The sequence below is a fragment of the Manacus candei genome, unplaced genomic scaffold (assembly GCF_025592945.1).
Source record: "Manacus candei isolate 608988 ecotype Guabito, Panama unplaced genomic scaffold, ASM2559294v1 h1tg000015l, whole genome shotgun sequence".
Taxonomy (NCBI): Eukaryota; Metazoa; Chordata; class Aves; order Passeriformes; family Pipridae; genus Manacus; species Manacus candei.
In genome coordinates, this window is record NW_026138063.1 from 16,655,622 (window position 1) to 16,673,127 (window position 17,506).

General features: G+C 47.1%; 1 protein-coding gene across 1 annotated transcript in view; it reads left to right on the forward strand.

Moving 5' to 3' along the window:
• Positions 1–12,203: 12,203 nt before the first annotated feature.
• IRS1 (insulin receptor substrate 1) overlaps positions 12,204–17,506 on the forward strand; it is a 281,844-nt gene continuing 276,541 nt past the window's right edge. Inside the window, exon 1 of the mRNA XM_051781420.1 lies at positions 12,204–16,783. Within this exon, the coding sequence (XP_051637380.1) occupies positions 13,233–16,760 (3,528 nt within the window). The 5' untranslated portion in view covers positions 12,204–13,232 and the 3' untranslated portion in view covers positions 16,761–16,783. The remainder of the gene's footprint in view (positions 16,784–17,506) is intronic.

The following is a 17,506-nucleotide window of genomic DNA, read 5'->3' on the forward strand; positions in this document are numbered from 1 at the left end:
CACAAATCATTCTAGTAACTATATTCATATTTATAGTTTAATTCTATGAAAAGGGGAAGTAATAAGGCAGTTGTGGTAATCTGCAGAAACTGGAATATCCTTAGTAGCATGTTCAGGTTTTCTTTTTGTTGAAAATACTGAAATGGGAAAATTCTATGATCCTTAAAGATTTCTCTCTGAGGAGGCAGAGGAATTGCAAATGGATGCAGCATGTGTGGAAGGAACCTCTGTCGATGCTGACAGTAACAGGGAAATGAGAGGGTGCAAAATAGACTGAATAAAGTAAAATATTTTACTTCACAGTATTTACACTGGTTTTGTACTTGTAACATGAACCAATAAATACAGAAGTGATCCAAACAGCTAGATAAATCTAACTGGTGGAAACCTGGGGAGATCTTGGGTGTGAAGACAACTGGAACTGCTCTGTATTTATGTGAAATCTGGTCCTTGAACTAAGAGCCCTCAAAGAAAAGAAATAAGCTGAGATTCTTGCAGGGAATAGCCTCATATGTAAAAACCATATAGAATGAGGAAACCTCAGCTTTGTGTTCTGTAACTCAGCCCCTAAGTTTTAGGCCTTTAGCTCTGGCTTTCTTCAAATCCAGGATGTGCAGTCAAGAGTGTGGCCCTGCCAGTCTGTGCACTGGGCTGAGCAGCACATCTCCTAATCACCCTGTAGTTACATGAAGACAAGCCCTGAAAATCAAAGAAATATAATCAGTCTATTTTACCACTTTCTCCCCCTGCCTTTAATAACCATCTTGATTTTCCCAGATGTTACAATTGGGCTTTACTCTCTCCTTTCAGTCCACCTAAATCCATCAATTGACAAATGTTTTCTTCCAGTGTATATCAGAGAAAATAAATGCAGATGTTATCCCCTGTGAGACCCTCCTCTCCACAGCTGGGCTCATGTCTTGGGGTGAAAACAGCTTCTTGCTGTACTTTTAGTGTAAACACCAACATGTAAATCTGTCTCAGGAGACCATGGAAACAGGGTGCTCATTGAATCTGTTTTTCTGGGCTGTGTGGCAAGGACAGTGTTCTCAGAATCTGTTGGCTGCTGTTGGCAGTAATGCTTTGTAAAAAGTAATCTAATGCATGTAATAACATAATAGGAGGGGAGGATGTGTTTATGTAAATCAACTAAAACATCCTCAAGGATTAATGCATTTAAGTGGTTAGAAAAGCCAGCAGAGAATAATAGGTGTGGAGACCTTCTCCTGTTTGTCAGCAGAGACTGGGAAATGGTTGAAGCTGCTGTAGCCCCACACATGCCAGATAGATACCAAATAATTGTCAGCACTAGAAAATCAACTGATAGCAATAGCTCAAGTAATATGTTGTACTTAACTCATATTTATGAATATTATTATTTAATAAGTGTGTGTGTGTGGTTATATGTGAATTTATAGCAAAATAAATTTATTTCATTATTAATATTAGCATTACAAACGACTCATTAGCATTTTTGTGGGCAGTCTTTCTAGAAATAAACTTTCTCTGTTTGAAACTGGAGAGAATTATGTTCCCAGATTTCTTTAAAGATCTGCCTTTTGGTGTCCAAAGTTTACAAAAAATGTTATTTTGTTTGAAGAAAATGGAATTGGCAGCTCATTTTTTAAGTTATATTTATAGGAGCAGTCTGAAAGATGTGGAAATCCTGCTCTACTTCTATTACCTGTGTCATGCTGTGTGCAGTATTGGAGCAGCAAGTAGTTGTTTTCTAATTTTAGCATACACACAAAGGAGACCAGATGCCATTTGGTTTAGATAATTTGGCTTAATTTTTGAGAGAAGCAACTACAGTTGACAATAATAACAGCTAGTGAGGATTTTTTTGTTTATTTGTAATTACAGCTCTGGGGTTTGTAAAGATGCAGGTCTTGGGGTGAGTACAGATCCTGGCTGAGAAACAGGAGAGAATGGAGGAGCCTGAGAACTCCCACACAGAAACAGTAGAGCCCCTTTATCCTAATTATGTGACTCCAGAGGCTCTGTAGATTGGACATGACATTGTATATGTCTTCTAAAGAGCTATCAGAATTTAAAAAATTAAACTCTTGGGTGAATGTTTGATTTGTAATGTTTATTCTCAGTTTATAGTCTCTTTGTCTCAGACTACTCAAGGAGATTTTCCTTAATTCAGCTAATACAGCTTTTCCATGTAAACATAAGTGCATAAATTAGTATTTAATTTTCTTTCTATATATGCTCTTTCTGCTGGAATATTTTCACAGGGAACAGAGTTTACCTTGGCCCTGGAATTAACAGTAATTTGGATCTCCTCAGTTTACTAATGAAACAGAGATTTAACTGCTACATATATATATATATAAATTATTTAAATTTATTTATTTGAAATAATTTATTTTTAAAAATTAGCTCAATGATTTTTTTTATGGCCAGATCAGCACTGTACTGGGATGGTAGGCTTTTCCCCATCTTCTTGTTTCTCATATTCAGAAAGAAGGATATATTTTTCTATTATTAAGCTCAGAAAAATGTCAAAAGACAATTTTTGGAAGGAAGTTTCAGGATCTGTTAAATAGCAATTTTTCAAAGTACTTGCTAGAAACAAATTATGTAACAGCCCTGTGACAGATTTATTTAGGGATAAACACACATACTGGTTTGGTAAACAGCTTTTAGTTGCATAGATTCAAGTTGTTTGCTTTGCTCATAAAAGACAAAGATTGGACCTTTTTTATGATAGTCCTAAAGTTATTTCTAATTCAAATCACATCAGATGTAGGAATGAAGATGAAAACCAAACCCCATTGTTTTATCACAGTCTTTTTCGAACCTGGTACATCTTAGACACATAATAAACTGAACTCTGTGTATTTCAGTAATTTAATCTATGTACAATTCTACAGTAATTGAAAAAACACAAACAAATTTTAGCCTACAGGGCAAACCCACTGGCTTTCTGGGACCAGTGTCCCAGACCTCTGTCCTTCTGCAGGAGCACCTGCACCTTCAACTGAGTCTAGAAAATATTTACAAGGAGCCAGGATCAGGCATTGTAAAGACTATTCTTGCTCATGACCTATTAATTAAATGTGACCTTATTTAGGCAGCAATAGTAACGATGTTCCAGGTAAGCAGCAGTTATTAACTTCCATTAGGCTGAAAAGTTTCTTCAGGGATGTCCCCAAAATTGTTTTAATTTGGCATGTATCATTTAAGTGGTAATTACTGTAGTAGCATTTTAAATGTTGGTGGTGCCTTTCATTTTAAACAGCAAACCTGCAGTAACTAGAGGTTGAAGCTGAGAGAAATTAATGGATTTTGACTAGGCCATTCAGAATGGGATAGAAAAAGAAACATTTGAATAGTGGTAAAAAAAGAAATGTAGCTTGGATTACTTTTTCATGCAGGTAGAATTCAAAACAATTGATTAGGTTTTGTCTAAGATTTCCTGAATTTGCTTTTTGTCTGACATCAGTCAAGAAAATTTTGAGTCCTGAAAGTATGAAGAAAACTGAATAATGTGAAAATGGGTTTTAAATTCTTTCAGTGCCTTCCTTTGCATGATGAAATGTAGGAACTTGCAGGCATACTTACTCATCAGTGGGCATATATGAAAGTAAATATTTTTGGTATTTTATACACACCCCCTGCCATCCACCCTGCAAATCCTCCCCAAAATGCAGATAAATCCTTTTGGCAACTGGGGAAAACTAAAATATAAGGCATGCTAATTAACATGCAAAAGTGCGCTTACACCATGGTTTTATATTTAAAATTTAAAGGGGACTTGTTGAAAACCTGCACTTGAATCAGCTACAGGTGCATCTAGAAATCAAGGAGAAAACAGACTTTGGATGACAACTTGTGCCTGAGTGTTTTACCATACGCCTCCTTCATCTCTGATGTAGGGTCTCCTTATGGGGGTAATGGTTAAAAATTTTTAGCAGAAATCTTCAAAAAGGAACAGAAAAAAAGATGAAGACTGGTAACAACTACTTCCAGTTAAGGTGATGCCAAGATAAGTCCAGTTTGGACCATCCCAGAAAGGCCCTTTACTATGGAACATGTCACAATCATATTTTCTGGGATATTGATTACAATATGCAAAGGCGTTTGGCGTGAAAGGTGTAATGAAAACCGGTGTATAAATAGTGAAATTATAACCAGTACTGCTTGCACCACACACTAGCATATGGATATTTTCTGGGTCTTGTCCCAGAAACTGTTGAGATAGTATGGCTTAGGAGAGGTGTGGGATTCTAAGCAAGTCATTTAATTTGTACTTTGAATCATTCTCTGTCCAACAGCTCTTTTTAAAAAAATCATTGGATTTCTTACTGCAATAAGTGAACAGGATATTTGGCAGGTTCCTAAATGTTTCTGTTAAGTAAGGTAAAATTAACATAAATGTTTACAACTCTGTGTGTTTCTTAAATGTAGAAAATTTTGTTTTACAAATGTGTTTATGAGTTTCTCTGGATGAAGGAAACTATTTTATCAGGGTTTCTGTGGTATATTTTAAAATAGTACAATGCAGTAACTGTGGAAAAATGAGAGGGGGTGTCCTCATTTTCACTGCTTCATCATTGGTTCTGCTATAACTCTGCAGAATACTCATACATCTCTTATTTCATGTGTCCAGAGGATTTCTGAGATACATCCCCTTGAGCTTGTGTTTTGAAATATCAACATTTATTTAGCCTGACAAAACCTTCTGAAAGTTGGACTCCACTGACTTTCTCTCTTCTTGGGATTTCCTGTGCAGTGCCAGGAGTTGGACTTGATGATCCTGATGGGTCCCTTCCAACTCAGCATATTCTATGATAACAACAACAAAAAAAATCAATAAGCAGTATATACAAAATAATAGGGATTTAAGAGAATGTAAGTTCAAAAGTTGTCCAATGAAAAGTCATGGTGCAGGATCTCCAGTGTGATCTCAAAGGACATACATGCAATCTAATACTGTAATTAACTATTTGCAAATCATGATGTTTTTGGGATGAATTTTTGGTTCTTACTGACTAGGAAGTGAAGGTTAGTAAACTGTGCTTCCTGACCAAGAATAAGCTTAAGCATTGGAATAAGAATTTTAAAACTGGAATCCACTTAGATTAATAATGCCCATTATGTGACATGAATGTGAATTTTCATTAAACAGAGTCCAAAAATCTGGTTCTGTGGTCCCCTCCAATTAATGTTGCAGTTTTGTTAATGCAAATTTTGAGTCAAATGACGGCTCACAAGTAACAGTATTTCTTACAGAACTTTGTCATACCATAGGAGGCTGTGCACAGCCCAGGCTATGGATTCAAACACAGAAAGTGTGAAGATATATCAAAGAACACTTACAGGATCAAGTGAAATTAATCTTAAAAGCATAGGCATGTGTCCTGCATCATACCAAGGTCCATCTAGGCCGTTCATTGCTGACAGAGACAAGTACAGCAGTAGGAGCCATAAACAGTGGCACTTCCCTGAGCACCCTCTCAGCTTCTGTACCTCGTGCAGTCCCTACCTGGCTGTGGGATGGTTCTATTGCATGGACAGACTTTACCAAGTACTCGTCCTGTGATTTTTCAAGTCATGGCATTCTGTGGCAGTGATGTCACAGGTTCATTGACATGGTCTGAACAAGTAACTTTGTATTTGTTTTGAACCTTCTACTTTCAGTCCATGTTCTTTACTGTTTGTACTGGAACAATCAATCCTTTTCACCTTCTCCATGCCAGTAATGATATTTCTGGGTATCTGTCACATCCCTTCTCAGACACTCTTTATCCAATCTGAAAAATCTTAGTCTGCTAGCTCAGTTTGAGCTGTCTTTGATCATTTACTCTTATCTTTCTCCAGTTCCTTAATATTGTTTTCAACACCAGAAAGTAGAATTTTTCCATAGTAGGCAAGGACAAGATGTGCAATAGATTTTACATGTAAAAAAAAAATTGTTCTCTATTTTGTTTTTTCTCCTTTACATGATAATTTCTAATGTTCTATTTGGTTTTTTGACTGCAAAAGAATGTTGAGCTGATGTTTTCAAAGAGCTAACTTACAATTCCAAGACCATCTTCAAAAGTAGCTGTAATTAACTTGGAGTGTGTCACTGAATACGTAAAGTCAGACTTGCTTTTTCCTGCATGCATTTAAGCTTACCATTTTATTGCCCAGCATCACATAGTGCCACTAGGGCTTTTCTGCAACTCTTTGAACCTTTAGTAATTCTTTGAAAGAGCAGAGACCAAGAAAGTACGTTCCATTTATGATCAGCAGGCCCTGATTAAGCTTGATCATATCGCACAAGTGAAAGCTCAAGGAATTCCAAATCACAGCTGGAGCCTGTGAAGTGAGTCCATGCCTTCCTAGGCTGATAAAATCAATAAATTTTGCCCACTATCACTGGATGTAAGTCAGGTCTCTAGATAAGCTCCACTGCTAAACTCTTTGAAGAAAACACAGTAATATTCCTTTTTCTCTGGAAACCATTGCTTATTCTTTTGCTCTGTCATCCCATTTTTCAGTCCCATATTTCCTGACAAACACAACTGAGGAATCAGTCATGATCAAACACCCGCAGCGCATCCTGTTTGGAAGTAATGAGCCCTGAGAGCAGAGTGCAGCACAAGAACTAGCAGCAAAGCCAGCTGGTCACAGCAGTGTCCTTATGGCCAAGGGCAGGGGCTCTGACTTGGTGCTGCACCCTTTCCATGCAGCTCCTGACACAGGGAACTGCAGAGCACAGCTAACCCACCCCGATGGTGCAGTGTCAGAGCAGGTGGGTCGGCACAGCCCGACTCTGTTCGCTCCTCTCCAGCAGAGCAAGCAGACAGGGAGCTGATTCTTGCCTCAGAAGGGTATCACCCATGGGATCCCGTCGGGATCAACATGTTTTCTTCTTTTCTTCTATAATTATTGAATGGCACTGTGGGCAATAGCACACACATTACCTTCTGCTTTATCTGTCATTCATGGTTAAACACTCTGACACCTCAAAGATGAAATAAAGCTGACTGAGCAAGACCAAGACTTGCTGCTGTCATCAAGTAACCATGGGCAAAACCTTCTATTTGGCTTTCATTTTCATACCTCTGTGGACTTTGCAACAGTGGTAAAAAAACAAACCCCTATGGACCTATGAAGCTCCTTCCTCAGTCAGAAACTGCTTGAGACCATTGCTTTGAGCCATGCACAGACAACACTTATTATAAATTGGATAAAAGATTCTGTAACTTGCCTTTTGAAATTCATGCTTCGGGCAATTTTGTCTGTGGTGAAGGAGACAGAATTAAAGCACAAAAAAAAAAAAAGTCTGTGAAGCATTTGAAACATTTTTTGAATGTGTTACAAGATGGAAATCTAAAGATAATAGATGCAGAGCTGAAGGTTGATCAGTGTAGTCTGGGAATTATCCAAAAGTATTACTGAGCGTCCTGTTAGTTTAGTGATACTTCAGTTGGGATATCCATATTCCCCAATGGAAAGCATAGGAATGATGTTTTATCTTTTCTGGCTTCTTTAAATAGAGACATATGAAGCTACATAGGGAGGTAGTAAAATACAAAAAATATAATCTGTATGAATTAATAGCTGCCTAACTGATCACCAGAACATAACTTAAATATTTCATATAATTAATGTGCTCTGTCTAAATGCTGATATGAGTAAAGTTGTTCTACATATGAACTGGAGAATACATGATAGAAACAATCCTAATAAGTGAGGTATGGAAAAGATGCCTTAGACTTTTCCAGTTCTCATTACTGTGATAGAGTGAGATACAGCTGTGAACATAACTGTTTAATGTAACACATTCGAAGATCCTAATCAGTCATTCCATGTGTGTTCTTGGTTTGCCTCTAAGAGATGACAGTAGAAGTCTGGGATGCAAGATCTGTAATCATGATATTACTACCGTTCTTTTAACAGAAAAATTAAACAACTTGTTTACTTAAATAATGATTTAACTAGTTTAGAGACAGCCATGCTCTTTTTGAAGGAGAAGTTACGCAAGTTTCATCCTTTCTGTTGAACGTAGTAAAGTAAATACTACAAATGAGCCTAAACAAATAAAATATGCAATCAAATCAACCTTGGAAATCAACCTGTGTCAATGTGATGGACAGAGAACTGGGCTCTTCTCCATGGTGCCCAGTGTAAGCACAGAAGGCAATGGCCACAAACTGAAATACAGGGAATTGTTTAAATGTAAGAGAAATCTTGCATTAAAAAAGCACCAGTTTGCCCTGCTCACCTCATTTGGTGCAACAGGAGTGGGCTGCTATTGGGGAGGTCACTGGCATCTGGCTCCCCTTTCCTTGTAGAGTGGCTTATTCTTCTTGCTCCTGGACAAACTTGATTCCAACTCAGTAGGAAGTGAAAGAAAATAATGTTCAGAAGTTTTTGGTTTCCTGACCTGTTTTTTTTGTTTGGTTGGGGTTTTTTTTGTGTTTGTTTGGGTTTTGTTTGTTTTTGTTTGAGGTTTTGTTTGTTTGTTTGTTTTTCATGGTATGATGCTCAGAAATAGAATTGTTTTGTTTTAACTGAAGAGTGAGTTGGGTGTGGGAAATGAAATCAAGTGTTTTAGGAACAGTTTGGAGTTGGGGTTAGAGGGAGCAACTTGTGGATCTGGAAAGTGGAATGATGAAGCTGGTGAACAAGAGTCATGCTGTTTTTCTTAGAGACTTACTGATGTAACTTCACCTTTGGGGAATGTTTATTTTGGTTTGTATGCAAAGAGAGATTTTTAGTGGACCCTAAAATTCTAGAAGAAAGTAATAACAAGTCTAGCACCCTTTTAACAGAACAGTCAGGTACACAAGAAAGTGAACAAAGTGCACAGAGATGTGGTAGAGGAGAGAAAGGTTGGGAAAAAAGAGCCATAAAAGCTATAAAAGCAGAGGATGGCAGAGGCAAAAAAAAAAAAAAATTCAACAGCCTATGACAGTCACCTGAAAAGAATAGTGGTTTTTTTTTTTCTTACTGCATTAAGGGTGCATGTTTAGTCTTAACTCCTACTTTCACGCCATTTTTGCAGCTAGATGAGAATCAAAATGTGAACAGGTAAAGGTGGCTGCAAGAGAAACTAATCTTCATTGTGATTTAGAGCAACACTACTTCTTTAGTTATTTTTGGATCCTGGCAGTGGCCTTCCTGGGATACCATTCCACCAATGCAGCATTACCAAAACACAGGTTTTGATTATCCCATCAAAATATCCACTTTTCTCTGCCAGGTTTAGTAGTGACACTGAGAACTTAATGTCTCAAGCACTTTATTCCTTATGAGATTACCCCATGATAAATTAATCTTCAACAATTTACTAAGGCAGATAAAAATTAGGAACTTTGATCCTTATCTGTTCTATTACAGTCTTTCCCTTTCTTTATGTCATATTGTCTTCAAGAGCATAGTTAGTTCCAGTATATTCTGAGGTCTGTGATCTGAACATGGGGATGATTAAAGAGTACTGCAGAAACTTGGTTGTATGGAATTTAGGATTTAGACATGGATACTGAAAGAGCAACCCCAATTTTGTTCTCATTTATTGAAGATGAATTTTTTGTATAGAGAGTCAGCCATAGGTATTTATACAGGGAATTAAAGCCTTGTCTTTCTGCCAGGATATTCTACTATGTGAACCCCTTTGCAAATAATTGCAAAGTCTGAATTTTCAAAATTCAAAGCAGGGGGAGTATTTAAATACAAAAAATAAGGGTACATTCTTCTCTTTGTGTTCTGGTGTGCACGCTTCTACCTTACAGAGAAGTGCAGTGCTTCAGAGCTTTGGAACTCACAAAGCAAGAAAACAATTCCAAGATGTGGTCTGGCATGATGCCAACTATCTCTAAAAAATAGTTTTCGAAATATGCTGGAAGTATTAGTTATTGCTTGTTACTTCTGCTGGGCAAAGGACATGAATCTGTATGTAGTTTGAAAGCACTTCTGGGATATTTACTGAATCCCCTTGATTACCAGATAAGAACAACCAAATTTTATTGTATCTGCAAACCCAGTTATTATTGAAGATAATGTTTCCAAGGTGAATGGAACACAGTTAAATACACTGTCTGCCCACATACTGTGGGCAGAACATGGTATGAATGGAATGAAAGGCTCAAGGGCAGTTGATTGGACATTAGCAAAAGGTTCTTTACTGAGAGGGTGGTTGGTCACTGGAACAGGCTCCCCAGGGAAGTGGTCACAACACCTGGTCTATCAGAGTTCAAGGAGTGTTTGGACAATGCCCTGAGCCATATGGTTGGGTTTTAGGTAGTCCTGTGAGGAGAAGGGATTTGGACTTGATAATCCCTGTATCTTCCAACTGAAGAAATTCTTTTGATTCTAGGACTGTTTCTTGCTTTTACCCTCAAATCATGTTCCCTTGTGCCACACAATGCAAACAAGATAGTGGTTATCCTCCATCAAGAGATCATTCTACTTCTACTTACATGTGCATATCAATGAAACACCTGCCAAGAGAAAGAATGGAGCAGAGCAAATACAAATTATTATTTAATATTAGTAAGCTTACCTACTAGGTGTAGAATGTTTAATTGAAAAAGTGTTACATATGTTCTGTGCACAAACGTGCGTTCCCATGCTTGGGAAGGTACAGGGAGAGGAGGTTTAGGAGCTATTGTCCTGCCACAGGACCTTTAAGCCATGGGTGCCCTCCTCCCACAAAACATACTTTGTCATTAATGACAGCTATGATAGCTGATCTTAATATGCCTTTGGGCTGCAATTCTGTCCCTCAGCTCCATGGTGTGGGCTGGGGGGAGAGGTTTCCTGTCGTTCTGCTTGCTGGAGGATAGACATACATTTGGTTTGAAGTAAGCTTTATCTCTGTATGTATAATGGATATATCAATACAAATACCTGTTTTTGTCATGATGAACTATAGTGTGAAGTGTAAGAAAGAATGTGCTGATAATATAGGTTATTGTTATAGGTTGGATTGTCTTTCCTTCTCATTCTTTGTGTTTTACCAGCTAGACTCTGCTCCTACATTAGAAATTATCTTGTGTTTGGTAAATACCTTTAAACAATGCTCTGTTTTACCATGTTATCTATAGGATAACGTGAGAGGGTGGCTTGCAGTGCTGCCTGTTGCTCTTTCTGGGTTCTCCATGTTTTTCTGTAATTGTTTCAAGGGAATTTTTCACCTTTTGATCAGCTAAATGCTCATCTCAAATAATTGTACAACCGTCATCTACCTGGCAACAAACTTTGTAATGCAGATGTATTAGAAAAAGCCTACAAATTATTTGTTCCTTGCTTGGATTTACACAAATCCAAACGAGACTCTAATTTCATATTGAATATTAACCTTAAAGAGTAGGTGCGAGCACTGCTGTGGCGCTTTCACCTCTGACCAGCTGGGGATCAGCCTGCTCGGGTAGGGCAGTGCTAGCAAAGGGCTAATTGAAGACCCACTGCCCTGCGCGGGATGCCCAGGGTCACCCATCATTAAAAGCACTAGGGAAAAACAAATCGACCCCCAAAATCAGCACCCCGACCCGGCAGACAGGCGGAGGGCGGGCCCGCCCCCGCAGAGGGCAGCATTGAGCAGGGGATGTGCCCGCACGGCTCCCGCACTTGTCCCCGGCGCCGCGGGGAGAGCCCGGACCCGGCACGGCCGCTCCCGCTGCGCGTTCGGTTCAGTTCGGCACAGAACGGCCGGGAACACGCGGGACCCGCCGCACGGCCCGGGGGAGCTGTGCGGGGGCCCGGGGCAGCTGTGCGGAGGCAGCGCCGGGCTGAGACCCCGCTCCCGCCAGGGCCCTGCCGGGGACCGGCCGCGGCTGAGCCGGGAGCGGCTCCCGGGGAGCGGAACGAGCCGCGGCCACGCGGGGCGGGCACGGCCCCGCTCCCCCCGCAGCGGCTCCGCGCCCGGAGCTGCCCCGCCGGGGCTGCGGGCGGGCAGGAACCGCTCTCCGCCCAGCCGGGCGAGCCCGGGAGCCGCCACACTGCAGAGGCCGCCGGCGGCGGGTATAAATAACACGGCGCTGAATGGCGTCTACGCCTCCTTTACTACGCGCCGCGCCCCAGCCCGGCCGGGCGCCGCCGCCGCCGTGACGGACGGGCCGCGGCACCAATGGGGGCGCGCTGGCGGCGGCCCCGCGGCCGCGCTGAATGAGGGCAGGGCGGAGGGCGGGGCGGCGGCGCTGGCCCGGAGCCCGGCGGCGGCTCCGGGGATGGTCCACGCACTGGCGCCGTCACGTGTTGTTCTCCTTGGAGTGAGCCTGAGCCGCGGCGGCGGGCGGAGGGGGCTGGACTGGCGAGCGCGGCCCCCGCCGCCTGTTTTGGTGCGGGGCGCCGGGAAACTCCGAGGAGAAGCCGGCGGAGAAGGAGCTGCCGCGGCGGTGCCCGCTCGCCCGCCGGGCTGGGGCACGGGAGGGGGCCGCGCCGCCGGCCGCTGAGGCGCTGCCGCCTGGAATGAAGAGGAGGAGGAAGAGAGGATGTTCCTTCGGCACTCGGGCTGCCTCCCCTCCCGCCGCTGCCGGGCTGCGCCGCGTGTGGAAATGGCACTTTCTCTGCCTAACGAGATGGGACTGAATGGGGTCGCCAGCCTCCTCCGCACGCACGAGCGGGAGCAGCAGCCTCGGCGCTGATATTTGGGGAAGGGAGGTTGTGTTGTGGGCGCCTTTTTTTTTTTTTTTAATTTTTATTTGTTTGTTTTCTCTTTTTTGGGGGAGGGCGAGAGGGGGGAAAGCAGCGTGTATTTTTTGGGTGCAAACCCCGGACTTTGCAAAACAATCTCCGCCCCCGAGAGGATATTTAATCTGCAACAGAGATCGCTGCTCGCGGAGGCAAACTTGAGCCGGGGAAGGGGAGCAGGGAGCGGAGGAAGGGGACCCCCGCCCCGCTCTCGGCCCCGCCGGAGCCCGACCCCTGCAAAGGAAGATGCGTCTCTCCCGGCAGCGGCTCTTGGGACAAGACTTTCGTCTGGACTGATCGAGACTGGACTTTTTAAGGACGAGCTTACCCATCTAAGGGCGATTTGGGCATAAACAGCAACACAAACTCTGATTTGGTGCTGGAAGCTGCCTCGGCCACTGAACAGCTGCTCTCACCCTGCTTCTGTCCCTCCCCCGTCCTGTTCTCAAAAGAGGATCCTGAGCTATTTTGCCGGTTTTTTTTTTTAATTGTTGTTGCATGAATTTTATTTTAGGTGGTTGCCTTTTACGGCTGGCTTGGCTGTTTTGGGGTCTTGCAGACTGCGAGCTGCAGTAGCAGCTCCACCGCCTCTCGTCATGGCTAGCCCCACGGATAATAACGAGGGCTTCTTCTCAGATGTCAGAAAGGTGGGTTACTTGCGCAAACCCAAGAGCATGCATAAACGATTTTTCGTGCTGAGGGCAGCCAGTGAGTCTGGACCCGCCCGGCTGGAGTATTACGAGAATGAGAAGAAATGGAGACACAAGTCAGGGGCCCCCAAGCGCTCTATCCCACTAGAAAGCTGCTTCAACATCAACAAACGGGCTGACTCCAAGAACAAGCACCTGGTGGCCCTCTACACCAAGGACGAGCACTTTGCCATTGCAGCTGACAGCGAGCCTGAACAGGAGAGCTGGTACCAAGCGCTGCTGCAGTTGCACAACAGGGCCAAGGGCCACCACCACCTCCATCACCATCACCACCACCACCACAGCGATGTCACCTTTGGAGGCAGCAGCATGGGACTGGGGGAAGCAGGTGAGGACAGCTACGGTGAGGTAGCCCCTGGCCCAGCTTTTAAGGAAGTTTGGCAAGTAATTCTGAAGCCTAAGGGCCTAGGCCAGACAAAGAACCTGATTGGCATCTACCGCCTGTGCCTGACTAACAAGACCATCAGCTTTGTGAAGCTGAATTCAGATGCGGCTGCTGTGGTGCTGCAGCTGCTCAATATCCGCCGCTGTGGTCACTCTGAGAACTTCTTCTTCATTGAGGTGGGACGCTCAGCTGTCACTGGGCCCGGTGAGTTCTGGATGCAAGTGGATGACTCAGTGGTGGCTCAGAACATGCATGAAACTATCCTGGAGGCCATGCGAGCCATGAGTGAGGAATTTCGGCCCCGCAGCAAGAGCCAGTCCTCCTCAAACTGTTCCAACCCCATCTCTGTGCCCCTTCGCAGCAGGCACCATGTCAACAACCCTCCACCTAGCCAAGTGGGCCTCAGTCGGCGGTCCAGAACCGAGAGTGTCACGGCCACTTCTCCTGCTGGTGGTGGAGGTACAGGTGGCAAACCCAGCTCTTTCCGGGTTCGAGCATCAAGTGATGGGGAAGGCACAATGTCAAGACCTGCCTCTGTGGATGGTAGCCCAGTTAGTCCCAGTGCTAACCGGACTCATTCGCATAGACACCGTGGCAACTCCAGGCTCCATCCTCCACTCAACCACAGCCGGTCCATCCCAATGCCTTCCTCGCGCTGCTCTCCTTCAGCCACCAGTCCAGTCAGCCTGTCATCCAGCAGCACGAGTGGCCACGGCTCCACCTCAGACTGCCTGTTTCCACGAAGGTCCAGTGCTTCGGTTTCCGGCTCCCCTAGCGACGGTGGATTTATTTCTTCTGATGAGTACGGTTCCAGCCCGTGTGACTTTCGCAGCTCTTTCCGCAGTGTGACCCCTGATTCATTGGGACACACCCCACCAGCCCGGGGTGATGAAGACCTCAACTACATCTGTATGGGGGGGAAGGCCACCTCCTCTTGCTGCAGCTTGGCAGCCCCCAATGGCCACTTCATCCCACGCACCTGCCACCCACAGCAGCAGCCCCGCTATCCTAGTACGCCCTGCTGTCCTCGAGGTGGTAGTGAGGAGGTTGCCGACTTAGAGAAGGCATTCAGGAAGCGGACTCACTCTGCAGGCACTTCACCCACCATCTCCCACCAGAAGACACCCTCACAGTCTTCAGTGGCCTCCATTGAGGAGTACACGGAGATGCTGCCTTCTTACCCCTGTGGCAGCAGCCGGCTGCCCTCCTACCGCCATTCAGCCTTTGTGCCCACTCACTCTTACCCAGAGGAGTGCCTGGAGATGCATCACCTGGACAGTGGCCATCATCGGACCAACTCCGCCCCGCACACGGATGATGGCTACATGCCCATGTCACCTGGTGTAGCCCCTGTGCCCAGTGGTGGGGCGCCCCTAAAGGGTGGTGACTATATGCCCATGAGTCCTAAGAGCGTGTCGGCTCCACAGCAGATCATCAACCCTGGCAGGGGGGGCCGCCACCCTCCAGCCACAGTGGACTCCAACGGCTACATGATGATGTCCCCCAGCGGCAGCTACTCCCCCGACAACAGCTCTGCAGGCTATGGCAAGATCTGGACAAACGGTGCCGGCCACCACCCAAAACTCTCGGTGGAGAGCAACGAAGGGAAGCTCCCCTGCGGCGGCAGCGACTACATCAACATGTCCCCAGCCAGCGGCTCCACCACCAGCACCCCGCCTGACTGTTACTTCGGGGGTGCGGGGCAGCCGGGGGTGGAGGAGGTGGCCACGGCAGCGCACCACAAACCCATCTACTCCTACTTCTCGCTGCCGCGCTCCTTCAAGCACGTGCACCGGCGGGGCGGCGGCAGGCTGGCCGAGGAGGGCAGCCCCCAGCCCCGCATCGCGCTCGGCTCCAGCCGCCTCCTCTACGCCGCCGAGGATTCGTCCTCGTCCACCAGCAGCGACAGCCTGGGCGGCGGCGGCGGCCCCGAGGGCGGCCCCCCTCCGCAAGCGCAGCCCCCGCGCAAGGTGGACACGGCCGTGCAGACCAAGGGCCGCCTGGCGCGGCCCACGCGGCTGTCGCTGGGCGGCCCCAAGGCCAGCACCCTGCCCCGGGCCCGCGAGCAGCCCCCGCTGCTGCTGCCCCCGGAGCCCAAGAGCCCCGGCGAGTATGTCAACATCGAGTTCATCGGCGGCGAGAAGCCGCCCTTTCCCTCGGGCGCCCTGGGCATAGCCCTGCCGCCGCCGGGCAGCGAGGCGGCCGAGGAGTACATGAACATGGAGCCGGGCCCGCCGCGGGCCCCCTGCCCGCCCGGCTTCGCCGCCGCACGGGCGGCCCGGCCCGGCCGGGACTACGTGGCGATGCAGCGCGGGGGCGCCGCGGCCGCCGGGGGCTCCTGCTCGGACTGCGCCGACAGCCCGTCCCCCGGCTCGCCCGCCCGCCCGCTCAGCTACGCCGAGGTGCGGGGGGGTCGCGCCGCCCCCGAGAAGCCCCCGCCGGCGGCCGCCACCGCGGCGTCCCCGGAGCTGCCGCGGCCGCCGGCCGAGCTGTCGGCGGCGCCGCCGCGCTCCTCCTCCCTGCTGGGGGGCCTGGGCACGGGCAGCGCCTTCACCCGCGTCAGCCTCAGCCCCGGCCGCAACCAGAGCGCCAAGGTGATCCGCGCCGACCCGCAGGGCGGCCGGCGGCGGCACAGCTCCGAGACCTTCTCGTCCACGCCGAGCGCCGCCCGCGGGGCGCCGGGCGGGCTCGGGGCGCCCTTCCCGTGCGGCGGCGCGGGGGGCGCCGAGGAGGTGAAGCGGCACAGCTCGGCCTCCTTCGAGAACGTGTGGCTGCGGCCCGGCGCGGGGGAGGCGGCCGCCCGCAGGGAGCCGGGAGGCGCGCCCGCCCTGGAGAACGGGCTCAACTACATCGACTTGGACTTGGTGAGGGACTGCGGCCACCGTCGCCACCACCACCCGCACGCCCCCGCCGAGGCGAAGCAGCCGCTGCCGCCGAAGCCCCCGGGGCAGCCGCGCGGGAGCGGCCACTGCGGCGAGGACCTGAGCGCGTACGCCAGCATCAGCTTCCAGAAGCGGGAGGAGATGTAGGAGCCGGGCGCCCGCCGGGGAAGGTGAGCCGGGACGAACCGTGGCTCCGTTCAGGGAGTTGAACAGCCCCGGGGAGGCTGCGGGGGTGCCACGCGTTGGGTTGGTTTCCTTGTGCCTTTTGGCCTCAGTGCAGCGTGTTTTAGTGTCAAAAGCAACCAGAAGCCCGGCATCTCTGCGAGTGTCCAGCTGCTGGCCTGCACCTGCGTGGGCCTGGCCGTGCTTCGAAAGCACGCTTGGATGCTCCTGTTCAGCTGGGGATACAATGCTGTGCGTACCGTATTGCCACGTTTCTTTACTTTTCAGAATTAGGTGTGCTTCAAAAGTGTGTGGGTGTGAAAGCAAGTTACCTTTGGCTTTGGTCTGGAAACGGGAAACTCCCGTTGTAATCCTAGTTTGGCCAGTAATCACACTCGTGGCCAAGGGTAAAGCAGTGAACCGTGCCAGCACGTGTTCTCCCGTGTGCAGAACACGTCTAACAGCATCCACCTCGCGGGGCTGTGACCAGTGTTAATTCAGTTTTAGTTGGAAGGTGCTTTGAATTTGAAAACAGCCTTCAAAGTCTTTAGAGCATTGTGTCTGTCACTTGTGTTTCAGTTGATACTAAGTGTGGCTGTCCCACACCCACCACAGTGTACAAACGGCATAAGAAATGGGCCTTAAGAACTGTCCTTGGCATTGACTGATGCGTTCTGTTTCTTCCTGAAGCTTTTAATTTTTAATTCGGGAAAAACTGCCAGGCTGTTGCA